This window comes from Electrona antarctica, assembly GCF_951216825.1.
Source record: "Electrona antarctica genome assembly, chromosome: 14".
NCBI lineage: Eukaryota > Metazoa > Chordata > Actinopteri > Myctophiformes > Myctophidae > Electrona > Electrona antarctica.
The window spans coordinates 33,416,426-33,428,476 of record NC_136795.1 but is presented as its reverse complement, the minus strand read 5'-3'; the positions used below and the strand labels follow the sequence as shown (position 1 = coordinate 33,428,476).

Sequence of the window (12,051 nt, the reverse complement as noted above, 5' to 3'; positions counted from 1 at the left end):
ATAATGTATCACCTATGCAGGCTTGTAACTATTAGAAGGCTTAGACCTGAGGATCAACTCCAGTAACGAGACATCTTTTGATAATCCATTCATCATCTGAAATGTCAAAAGAACACATGACACCCATATAGTAGGCCTCCAGATGCACTCCCATGGTCACCTGGCATGGTGTTTATACCAGGTTTATACTTAGTTGTGTACCAGTGTCGCACACAGAAAATTGCCAATCTGCAATCACCGCAGCAGGACGCATTGTGAGCTTGTAGATGTGGTAGTTCTGCCATGTTCGGAGTGTGACACCTTACGCAGTGGAAGCATATCAAGCCCTTTGGGAGAGCTCTTGTATTTTCTAAGTAGGTTACTGAATACACAACATTGTATGCTGGTGTAATTTGGCCTGGATAAAGCACCGTGCCCCGAGAGCTGTCTGCAAGGCAAATTGGCTGAGTCTGCAAGGAGGTTAGAAGGCTGGTCTCTGGAGGTTTGTGTCTGACTGTACAGGCCAGGGATACTTCTAATTTCTGCGCACAACACACACACACACACACACACACACACACACACACACACACACACACACACACACACACACACACACACACACACACACTGTGTGTACTGTACACGTACGTACACACATGCATAGTACACATGCCCATTTTTCCTAGTGGTGAGGACACCTCACTGGGAGAGTACTACTCACACTTTTCTTGATGAAATTCTTGATGAAGTTTTAACTCACAATTTATTTTTATTTATTCTATCTTTCTTCACTCAATCAGTTCAAATGTTCAATAGAAGGAAAGAAGAAAAATACCGTAGGCACCTGATTAATTGAAAATGGAGGACCCTGATGTAAAGAAGTCTTAAAGAGTTTGCACACAGCCTGCGTTTTTTCGTGCATTTTGCAGATCTGAAATTCGCTAAAAAAACGTCACGCAAAACATCCATGCACACTGAGTACGATGCAAATTATTTAAATTAGTTACAATGTTTACGCAGAACGAAATTGAGTGGAGCAGCAGCAGTGAGGATGATCCCCTGATCTGTTCAAATATCCAATCTGAACCCTCCGAACATTTTCAAACATGTTTGATATTTATCTGGATCGCTACTGTATGGAAGTGCAGTGGGGGACTGAGAGAAAAATAGATGTAAGGGAGGGGGACCGCAATGCCGTCAACCCGCTGATCACATAACTGATGATCACATAACCCTTCCACAGGAATAGCCTTTTCATATTTATCACAAATTTTGTTAATGTTATTTGTTATGTCTGAAATCCACGTAACTCGAGAACCGTTCGCCCCACCGACTTCAAATAGACACACGCTCTCCACACCCCCACAGGGGGTGCAGTGCCCGGTGTCGAATCGGTCGGACCCACGGTTGTCCAGAACCGCCACAAAAGGCCTCTGCCCGGGCTCTGGACAGGGCCCCTGCCCATGCTCCATATATGGAGCTGGCCTGTTCTGACATCACAACACTCCATATTCGGGCACACCTGACTGACACAGAACTCCATAATGTACGTGTGTATGTCTGTAATCCACGTAACTCGAGAACCGTTCGCCCCACCGACTTCAAATACTTCAAACACACACGTTCCACACCCCCACAGGGAGTGCAGTGCCCGGTGTCGAGTGACTCGAGTCGGTCAGACCCACGGTTGTCCAGAACCGCCACAAAAGGCCTCTGCCTTCTGGCAGATAATGGTAACTTCTATCGTTACCATTATCGGTGCTATACAGCCGGGCACCGGTCTAGTCTTGTTAATTACTCAACCACTTACCCTGGCCTGTTGGTTTTCATAATGCAGATTGTGCGCTTTAGTCACTCTAGATTGTAGTGTCTGCCAAATGACAAATTGTAATGAAAATGTGAGCTTGTAGATCGGTTATTTTTGGCAGGTGACACCGTTATGCGACAAAGCTGAAGCCACACTCCTAGGAGAGTGAAAGGCAGCATTATCACTTATCAGTGAGAGCTTCTGCTGAATAACAGTTTCCCAATATGCAATATAACCACAATCCCACTTCAACTGGTTGCGGTAGCAATCACAGTCCATTGATTTGGTTTGTAGCAGCCATTTGTAACCAGGCACTCATTTCCATTGAAACCACCACAGTAGCACACCTAGGAGAAACATGCTTTATTCAGATACTGTACACTGTACAGTGTACAGTGAAGACAGAGACAGGAAATGCAGACAGAGAGAGCAGAGGAGCCATGAGTTGAACTGAGGATACACTGATGAGGAAATTCTGTGAGTCTGCAATCATGTGGTAATTGTGGTATGTGCACCACCCCGAATGGATGTCAATTTGATATACCTAGGCGGTATATATATTTGTTACTGTAAACCTGATGTCTCGCATTGCTTAATCCTGTCCACTTTAAGGTACAACAGCAGCTTGTTCAGACAGTCCCTCCCTTGAGCCACACTTACATTACGCCTGTGAGAACTTCTTTGGGGACACCTGGTGATAGGTTTAGGTACTTGAATTTCAACATGCTATTTAAACAGCCAATCGAAGTCTGCCCCCGACTATAATGTCTAAAGCCACAATTATGGTCATGCTTGGTCTGAATAGTCAACTCATGTATCATGTGCCCCAATACAATTGGTTGTAATGACACCATTCCAGCCCTCAAGAGCTAATGGAATTGCATAAGGGCGGCCGGCCCGGGTCAGAGTGTTATGGAAGCCTGAACTGGAGAATCAATTCCTGTTCAGGTTATACAACCATCAGGGCAAGGATAATGGATTTAAATTTAAATTTGTCCTGCATAAATGCATTAAAAACTAAAGGCAGCTTGGCACCTCCCTTGGATGTTATGCCATTGTAAAAGCCTGCCAGCGAAGAAGGTCGACTGCTCAAACTCCTATAGTGTCATCAATGGAGATGGTTTACCGCTGAATAGCAGGGAGTTGTGGCTATCTGTATTCCTTGGGGTTATTGGTGGACTTTTAGCAACTTGCTAGGAACACTCACGGTTGGCAGCATGTGGTTATAATGCAGTGTCATCACTTTCTGCTGGCCAATCTTTCATGTGACCTTTGGATGTAGGCTACTGTATGTTGCTATCTATCTATCTATCTATCTATCTATCTATCTATCTATCTATCTATCTATCTATCTATCTATCTATCTATATTTTCTCTTGCATAAATTAAGAATGTGCTGGTTCAGTGACATGTTCAGTTAACAGTTAAACATTCAGCAGCAAACAGGCAGCATTATGCAACACTATTTAATTGTGTTAAGGGTGAGCCTTACCATATAGGTCCTATAGAAGAGGATAGTATATTTTTTAACACCCATGAGGTTGTTAATGCCATACGGCAACTTGCTGACAGAAAATCCAGTAGTCTGGACAATATTACAGCAGAACACTTAAAGCTAGCTGGTCTCAGATTGGCAGTGTTGTTGTCTATCTGCTTCTCAGGGATGTTGAATCATGGCACTTTACCAGAGTCCATGCTGTCTGTCGTTCTGGTTCCTATAATAAAAGACAAAGCTGGGAAAGTAGGAAGTATAGATAACTACAGACCCATAGCTCTTGCCAGTATTGTGTCTAAAGTACTAGAAAAACTACTCCTTGATAGATTAAGTATATACATTTCCACCACTGACAATCAGTTTGGCTTCAAGCCCAAACATAGTACAGACTTATGTATTTATGCTCTGAAAGAAGCAGTGGAGACCTATAGAAGGCAGGGCTCTACTATGCTGGTTGGTTTTATTGATGCGTCGAGAGCTTTTGACAGAATTCATCACTACAAGCTTTTTAATAAGCTCAAGCTTAGGGGTGTGCCAAACTGTTTAATACGCATTCTTGTTTACTGGTATGCTAACCAGAAAATGGTGGGGTGGGTAATGGTGTCAGGCAGGGGGGGATTTTATCCCCAGCCCTCTTCAATTTATATATGGACGGCCTGTCAATGCAGCTGGAGGGGTGCAGAACAGGTTGTATGATTGGTGATAGCCTGATTAATCATTTTATGTACGCAGATGACCTTGCTATACTTTCTCCTAGTAGCAGTGGGTTCCAACAGCTACTCAATATATGTACAAATTATGGTATTGACTTTGATATTCTTTATAATGCTAAGAAGAGCATGGAACTTATATGTAGAACTAAAGAAGATCTGGAACTTAAGTTTCCTGCCTTTCATCTGTCTGGTCAAATTATGGGCGTGTCCAAGATTACAAAATATCTTGGGCATATCATAACAGATACGATGATGAGGACATGTTTAGACAGAGGAGAATCCTATATGTACAAGCCAACATGTTGGTCTGTAAATTTCACCATTGTACTACGGATGTTAAGGTAAACCTCTTTAGAGCTTATTGCACCCCTCTCTACACAGCTCCACTGTGGATGAAGTATAAGAAGGAGAGTCTACGCAAGCTGCAAGTAGCCTTTAATGACTGTCTTCGAATCCTGTTAAAAAAAACCAGGAGCACTAGAGCCAGTGGGCTTTTCTGTTCATTGGGTCTCACTACATTCATGGCTCTGTTGAGGAACCTGACATTCAAATTCATGAGCAGGCTGGATCGCTCACTGAATGGACTCATTGGACAGATGACAGACCCTGGCCGTAGTTCTGTAAGGTACACTTCTACCATCAGAGGACACTGGCACGAGTGCCTCGCTTAGAGTAGTAACCTGTGGGGCTGGGTAAATGTACTGTATTTTTATTTATTTTTATTCTCTATTTGTGATGTACTGTCCACGAGCCTGTAATAAAGTTTATAATTCACTGAAAAGTCTCAATATCTCTCATCAATGGAAACAAGGCTGCAGGGCTTTTTGTGTTATCATTTTATAATCATTGTATAATCGTACCACTGTACTTTTTGCAAACTAATCAATCAATCAAAAGTTACTCCTGAAATATACCAGCCAATGCAGGTACAAGTTCAGATTTATATTTATGGGAATTATTATTATGGGAAAGCCTGGTGAAGCGAGGTTACATCATTGCACACATGGATGGATGTAGTGAATTACAGGTTTTTTTTAAGTGATTACTTCTTCTTACCAGAAGGAGGCAGTGTTGGCTTTCAGTAAGAAGTCTTTGTGCTCCGATCGGATCGGATCTGTTTGCACCGCTGGATAGTCATTCAGAATCAGAAAAATATTGATAGCGCTTTTAATGGATAGTTAACTTACTACCAATGCTCTATTATGACTCACATAGTGTACCAGCACCGACTAGTAATAGTGCTCACTGCTCTGCGAGATCTTTGAAGAGGCAGCCTAATGAGCCTATTTAAATTCGGCTATCATCATGCAGGCATTCAGGCCCACAAAATGTGTTTAATGCATCTCTGATTGTATCTAATTTAGCCTATGCCTACCTACAGACAATTATACATCTAGGGCTGGTAAGAGAACCAGAGAAATCATGTGTGGGATTTGACAAAGGAGTGTGGACGTCAATATTGGGAAGGCGTGGCTAATAAAAGTACGGGAGTTTTCAGGCAGGGGTCCGCTTTTACTGCTGTGATTGGGGTTAACAGGCTGTCACAACTCACAAGGCAGGAGCCGTGCTGATACCGTGGGAGTCAGTGTTGCGCCTGGGACAAGAGAGAGAGGACCGCTTTTTCATTCATTCTGTCCTAATAAAGCCGCGTTATCTCGAGTCTTACCGGATGGTGAATGAAACCTGTCTCCGTCCGCCTCAAGAATAGATTCTGACGGGCAAAAATGGATAGTCAAGGCAGCCGCTGTAAAATTGTTGTGGTTGGAGATACACAATGTGGTAAAACGGCATTGCTGCACGTTTTTGCGAAGGACTGCTATCCAGAGGTAGGTGTCCTGAAAGTGTAAGCTTTGTTTATGCTTAATAATGTACGATCTTTTCTATGTCTGGAAAGTGGAAAGTAACTGAGATCACACATGCACGAGCTTGTGATTGACTGCAGCACTGCAGCAGGACAGCTGTGAACAGTCTAACTTTTATTTAACAAATTACGCATTCCACCTGTCGAGATGTTTTTATTGTTAGTATGATGATGACAAACAGGTTTATATGTTATTCATTATAGCATAATGCTGGTCTGATGTATTTTTTATTTTATTTTATTTTTTAATTTATACAAACGCCCAGAAGTACTGTACAGTGTACACAAACAATCCAAAAATCTCACGTCTCATTTTCAGAACTATGTTCCCACGGTATTTGAAAACTACACAGCCAGCTTTGAAATTGACAAGCAACGGATTGAGCTGAACATGTGGGATACATCAGGTAAGAAGACATGTGACAATTCATGCAACACATCTTCCATCGAACTCATCGGCTACTGGGGGGGCTGCCTCAATCCCATTAAACTTTTACATTTAAACGGTCATCTGACATCTCTGACAAATTGCTTTAACCTTGGCAAGTTATGATGACGGACATATTTTTCTTCTGGGCATCTGCAATTTATGACTGCTGTCTTTGCTGGAAACTGCTGTGGCAGTCATGCCTCTCACTCAGAGAGAGCACTCTGTTTGCATTCCTCTGTGCACAGCGCTCTGGTTATTCCCATGATCTGCCTGGGGGTCAGGAGTCTGTAGGCTGGGTCAGAGCTGATTCAGACTCAGACAGGATGCCCCTAAAACAAATCCTAACTGGTCTACAGATCGATCTCCAACTGTTGCTGCTGTGTACTCTTTTTTGTCCCACAATCCCACACAATCAAAGTACAATGTCAACAACAGGCAACAGCATCAGTCGAGTGCTGTAAAAGCACTCTATTGTCTGGCAAATAGCTGAATTTTCATTTAAAGACCTTTTGTATATGGATATGGTTCTCAGGCTCAGTGGGAAAATCATTTTGGGATGCCTCCCATTAAGTTGCTCCCAAGAGACACATTAATATTAGGCCTACTTCCAACTTGGTGGAATGCCATGTTCTACCTTCAATTGTCAGGATGGATTGTTTTACTGAGATCCTGTCCTGATATTCTGCAGCTCTCATGTCATGCATATCTCTACCCCGTGGTATTAGCTTGTTATCTGACCATACATGTCCGGACTGAGTAGGCTATCTGTATCTCTTCTTTCCCATCTTTGACTAAAGCCCAGAGTAAGAAACTTGCCCAAGGGAAATTCCTAAAATTGACATAAACATTCCCAAACTTAAATGTCCAGTAGATGATCTGGGGTATTTTTGTTTTAGTTATATGGTCTTATAAGCCGAAGGAATGTTGTTTTTGCTTGCACCTTGTCCTGACCCAGAGAGTAAATCTACTTTGTCTGTCATTCGGGGCCAGAGGTCAGGGTGCTTTGCGGCTCGGAGACACCACTCAGATGGGTTCCTTTTCTTTGGGCTAATTATGCACTGCGAGTCCATCTTTAAATCCCTACACTACTACCTCGGGCAATGCTAGACTTTTATTTTCAACCAAGAGCCCCCACCTCTATAAAACATGATGTCACCCTACCCATAGGGTACTTTTGTGTGTGTGTGTGTGTGTGTGTGTGTGTGTGTGTGTGTGCATATGTGTGTTTGCGTAGCTTCTTAATTCAGTGATTCATATCAAACACAGATGCTCATATTTTCTCTCAACGTGAACATTAATTAGCTCACATTTAGTGGCTTTCATCTGGATAAAAGGCAAGCCCCCTATCTCTCCTCTCTGCATTTTTTAGCATACACCACTCACTTCCATGTCGTGTTTCCATGTCTCTCATGTACGGTGGCGGTAACAGCAATTTACTGCCCAGGGCCACTTCAGCTGCTGGTGCTCTATCTCTGAACCCACTACTGCAGTCTCTGTGGAGACACATTTGCATTAGTCAATCCCCCACTGACCTTCATAAAACAAAACCATGACCACCACAAATGGGTTTTCTTTCTCCCTTTCTAATGCACAGTAAAATCCTGAGTGTTCATTTAAGTCTGAGAGTGTACACACATGTAATAAACATAATAACACATATTCAAGCCACTTTGAATACTAGGAAAGCGTTATATAAATGATATGTATTATTATTATTATTATTATTAACACAGGATTTTACAGTATGAAGATAACTTTCATCCTCTTTGTGGATTTTCCCCTGGGGATTTCTCTTCCTGTTAGGCATAATTATTGTGGTGATGGTGGCCTGCTGTGAGGTTAACTCCCGTTTAGAAAGCATTATTGCTTATGTGAGGTGAGATTATTTCAGCAACTCATGCTCAGCTCCACTCACACTCCTGGTGTGGAAGGAATCGAAGGATATATGTATTGCCATTAACAAAGCCTCTGGCTTATTGTCTCAGCACGGAAGCAGACCATTGATTAGTTTAGGTTTATTGATTGTGTTTACTTCTGAAGGTCTAGCTCTCTCAGGACATGCGAAGAAGGGTATCGTGTTGATCTAATTGAGGTCAATTTGGGGGGCTTAAACTAAAGGGCCTGTCTATAGGGCCTTTAACTCTGTGTGTGTGTTTATGTTTGTGAGACAAATGAAGGGAATGTTTATTTTAAGAAGCATTAACATTGACAAAGGCCTTATGGCTTCTAGGGACCAGAGGGCAACTTTCAGTACTGTTTTGTATTCTGCTCTGCATTCAGCTTTGGACCACCTGGAGAATTAAGTCAATTAGAAACTGATTGAATGGAATTTAAATTAGAAAGTGTGTGTGTGTGTGTGTGTGTGTGTGTGTGTGTGTGTGTGTGTGTGTGTGTGTGTGTGTGTGTGTGTGTGTGTGTGTGTGTGTGTGTGTGTGTGTGTGTGTGTGTGTGTGTGTGTGTGTGTGTGTGTGTGTGTGTGTGTGTGTGTGTGTGGTAATTATTTCTGTGCTGCACAACTATCTTTTGAATTTAGTAACACATTAAGGTAGTTGCTGACATTTATTTTCTTTTTTCTGTCCAAATGTTGGAAAAGTTTTCAAGCAACAATTCCAGTATGGCCAATCAGCAATGTTTGGTGCTCATTTGGTGTCACTGGTAGCCACTAGCCAGTGTAGATATTTACCAAGGCTACAATGTCTACTTTCTCTCTTCCAAAAATGGCTGTTTTCTGGGAAATATTTCCACTGACCATGGCTCTGTTAAGCTCCCACTGACAGGGATATCTCAAGTCCTGACAGGCTGGATTTGTGCAAGATCCCTACAGCAATTCCATCATGTCTCCTTCTGTTTCTGATATCCTGTTTACTCATGCCTGGCCCCATTGTTATTGTCTCTGCCAGGCCGAAAGGCATGGCCGAGACCATGTTTTGCGTCCTGTCCATCCGTCTGTGTGTCTGTCCATCCGTCCGTCCGTGCGTGTCCGTCTGTGCACAGCTAATCTCCAGTACCATTGGCATGATGGCACTATAATATGAACACACACTCCATGGATGCCAGAGCAGAAACTCTGCCCCAAATGTTTACACATGGGCCTGTTATACACACATAGTACATAACGCAAAACACTACACCGTATCTCTATATTCGTTAAACGAAACGGGTCTTTCAGATTTTTCATATTACATCCTGCTTGGCTAAGATTGACATCTAAAGTTTGCAGGAATGGCCCGTTTTCTGCATTTTGCACACACATTGGCACTACGTTGAGGAACAAATGCCACCCTTTTAACATTGCCCTATTATAGTAATTTATTTTTGCAAAACAATTAAGTTTGTTATATTACTCCTACAAATTGTGTCAAAAAAACAAAAAAAACGGACACATTATTATTATCGCTATAGTCTAGTGATCAAGAAGGATTGGTGAATTCCATACATTACTGGCCCACAATAACCTACCTGACCTAGCGGAGACCTAGCGGAGTGTTGTGGTGTGACGTGACGTGTCACTACACAAGAAATAAAATCACACCATAATGTGAAGTGAGCGGTGGCTTTGGGGGGTTGTATTGAGCCCTCCTTGTGTGTGTGTGTGTGTGTGTGTGTGTGTGTGTGTGTGTGTGTGTGTGTGTGTGTGTGTGTGTGTGTGTGTGTGTGTGTGTGTGTGTGTGTGTGTGTGTGTGTGTGTGTGTGTGTGTGTGTGTGTGTGTGTGTGTGTGTGTGTGTGTGTGTGTGTGTGTGTGTGTGTGTGTGTGTGTGTGTGTGTGTGTGTTTGGCTGCGCAACAGTGACACCAAGCAGTATTTCCGTAGTCAAGTGGACATACATACATAGGGACACACACACACTTTGGAGACTAAAAAGTTAGTTGGAAATATGTTTAGGGTTAAGTCTCTTTCTAAACAGCCCTCATTATTCTATGCATTCCAATAACACCTTGCAAATGGTAGAGCTGTGTGTGCATCTTCATAGACACTGGGATTGTTGTTTTCCCTCGAGATAATGACAAGACACAGTGCTGTTCCATACCACATGCCAGAGTCGTTTAATGCGAACGCACGCACACCACGCACGCACACACGCACGCACGCACACGCGCACACACACACACACACACACACACACCGGCACACACACACCGGCACACACACACACTCTTCAACATTCCTTTGGTGTCTATGTGTTCGTTAAACTCAACATTCTGAGTGCACTGGACCAGTAGGCCATCCACAGGGCTGTAAAAACAAGCTTTAGTTTGGAAGGCCTTCCATTCCTCAACCCTTTCCACTTGATTAATCTTTAATGGAGAGTGAGTGAACTACAACCGCTATGCAGGGATGAAATAAAACCAACAGACCCCCCCACCCCCCACCCCGTTTCAACCCATAACTCTAGTCCCTCTGGAGCTGGGGTGGTTGCTCAGCGCAGAAAGTACGTTCAGGCTTGATATCATCTGAGCAGCAAACATGCTGATCAGAGGAGATCAGGTGGGATTATACGATTATTGACTAGCTTCAGCAATTGGCACATTTATTTTCTCTCTCTGTATTTCTGGATCCCCATTCCCTGCCTGGATATTCTTTAGAATTTTTATAAGCACAGGATTTGAATATAACCACGGTTACCTTTTTCATTTTTTCATTCCCTGAAGAAGACCTTACAGGTCGAAACGTTGGTTTCATCTTTTTAATAAACTTTCAGCATCGTGGCTATGAGTGTGCTGCCTTTTTTCTTCATTTTCTACTTTTTTGTGGGGAACATGAACGGGATGCTGTTGTAAGCAATGATGACAAGAAAAGAGGTTGATGTCATCTTATGAGCTGCTGTTTACAGTAATTAACATACGCAACATTGTGCTCAAGCCATGCACTAACTGTAAATAATACCCCCAGCTTTTTATTTGACCAAGGCAATAAGTGCCTAAATAAACACAGACCTCTGACCATGTTAGGAAAGAGCATCAGGATGTTTTGGGGTCATTTGTAAACGGAGCACGCTACAATATTTTCAGTATATGACCCCTGGACTTTGTTTCATCTGCAATGAGGTCAAACCTATTTTGTAGAAATCCCCTCTCTGTACCCACAGAAGCTGGTGATAAGATAATGTCCTTTATACAGTCATTACGCCACCATTGGAGTGCTGCATTTGGAACAAAAATGTATTATAGTGGCTTTATATCTATAGTTTCAACACTACTTCTCTAGGAGGCTCATTACTGATAATGGAAAGGATGCAGCCCATACTGTTTTTAGGGCATGTCAAGCATAATAATATTGAAAGCACTTCACATGCAATAAAAATGTATTTATGTGGGTTATTTTTTCAAAGGCCGCCTCGTTGGGTAACAAGCGCTTGTTGAATTGTGTTTAAACACAGGAAAAGTGAAGACAGGAGACGGTCTCTCCTGTCAGTCACTGCCATGTTGGCTTTTAGCAGGAGTTGGAAATAAACCAATGCTGTTGTCAGGTCCCCAGTCTCCATAGACAGTATTAGGATGCCTGTGGTGGTATTTTTGAACACAGAGGGTTGACCGTGTTCTCTGCTGTGGACCTAGGCTCAGTTATAAGGGGAATATAGTATGCCATCTCTCCCTCAAAGCTCTCAGCCCACGGCCTGGCAGATTTGGGATATTAGCATGTAGTCTCTCTGTCAGGCAGTACTAGGGTTGCAACGATTGATTATTTTCGATTATGCTATCAATGACTTTCTCGATTAATCAAATAATCGAGAACCCTGATTCTTTGGATAAAGTTTTTTACAC

At 42.6% G+C, this 12,051-nt stretch overlaps 1 protein-coding gene across 2 annotated transcripts in view; it reads left to right on the top strand.

Moving 5' to 3' along the window:
• Positions 1–5,527: 5,527 nt before the first annotated feature.
• rnd2 (Rho family GTPase 2) overlaps positions 5,528–12,051 on the top strand; it is a 28,772-nt gene continuing 22,248 nt past the window's right edge. For both annotated transcript variants that reach the window (XM_079519414.1, XM_079519413.1), the window contains exons 1-2: positions 5,528–5,823; positions 6,178–6,265. In XM_079519414.1, coding sequence (XP_079375540.1) covers positions 5,722–5,823; positions 6,178–6,265 — 190 coding nt within the window. In that variant the 5' untranslated portion in view covers positions 5,528–5,721. The remainder of the gene's footprint in view (positions 5,824–6,177; positions 6,266–12,051) is intronic.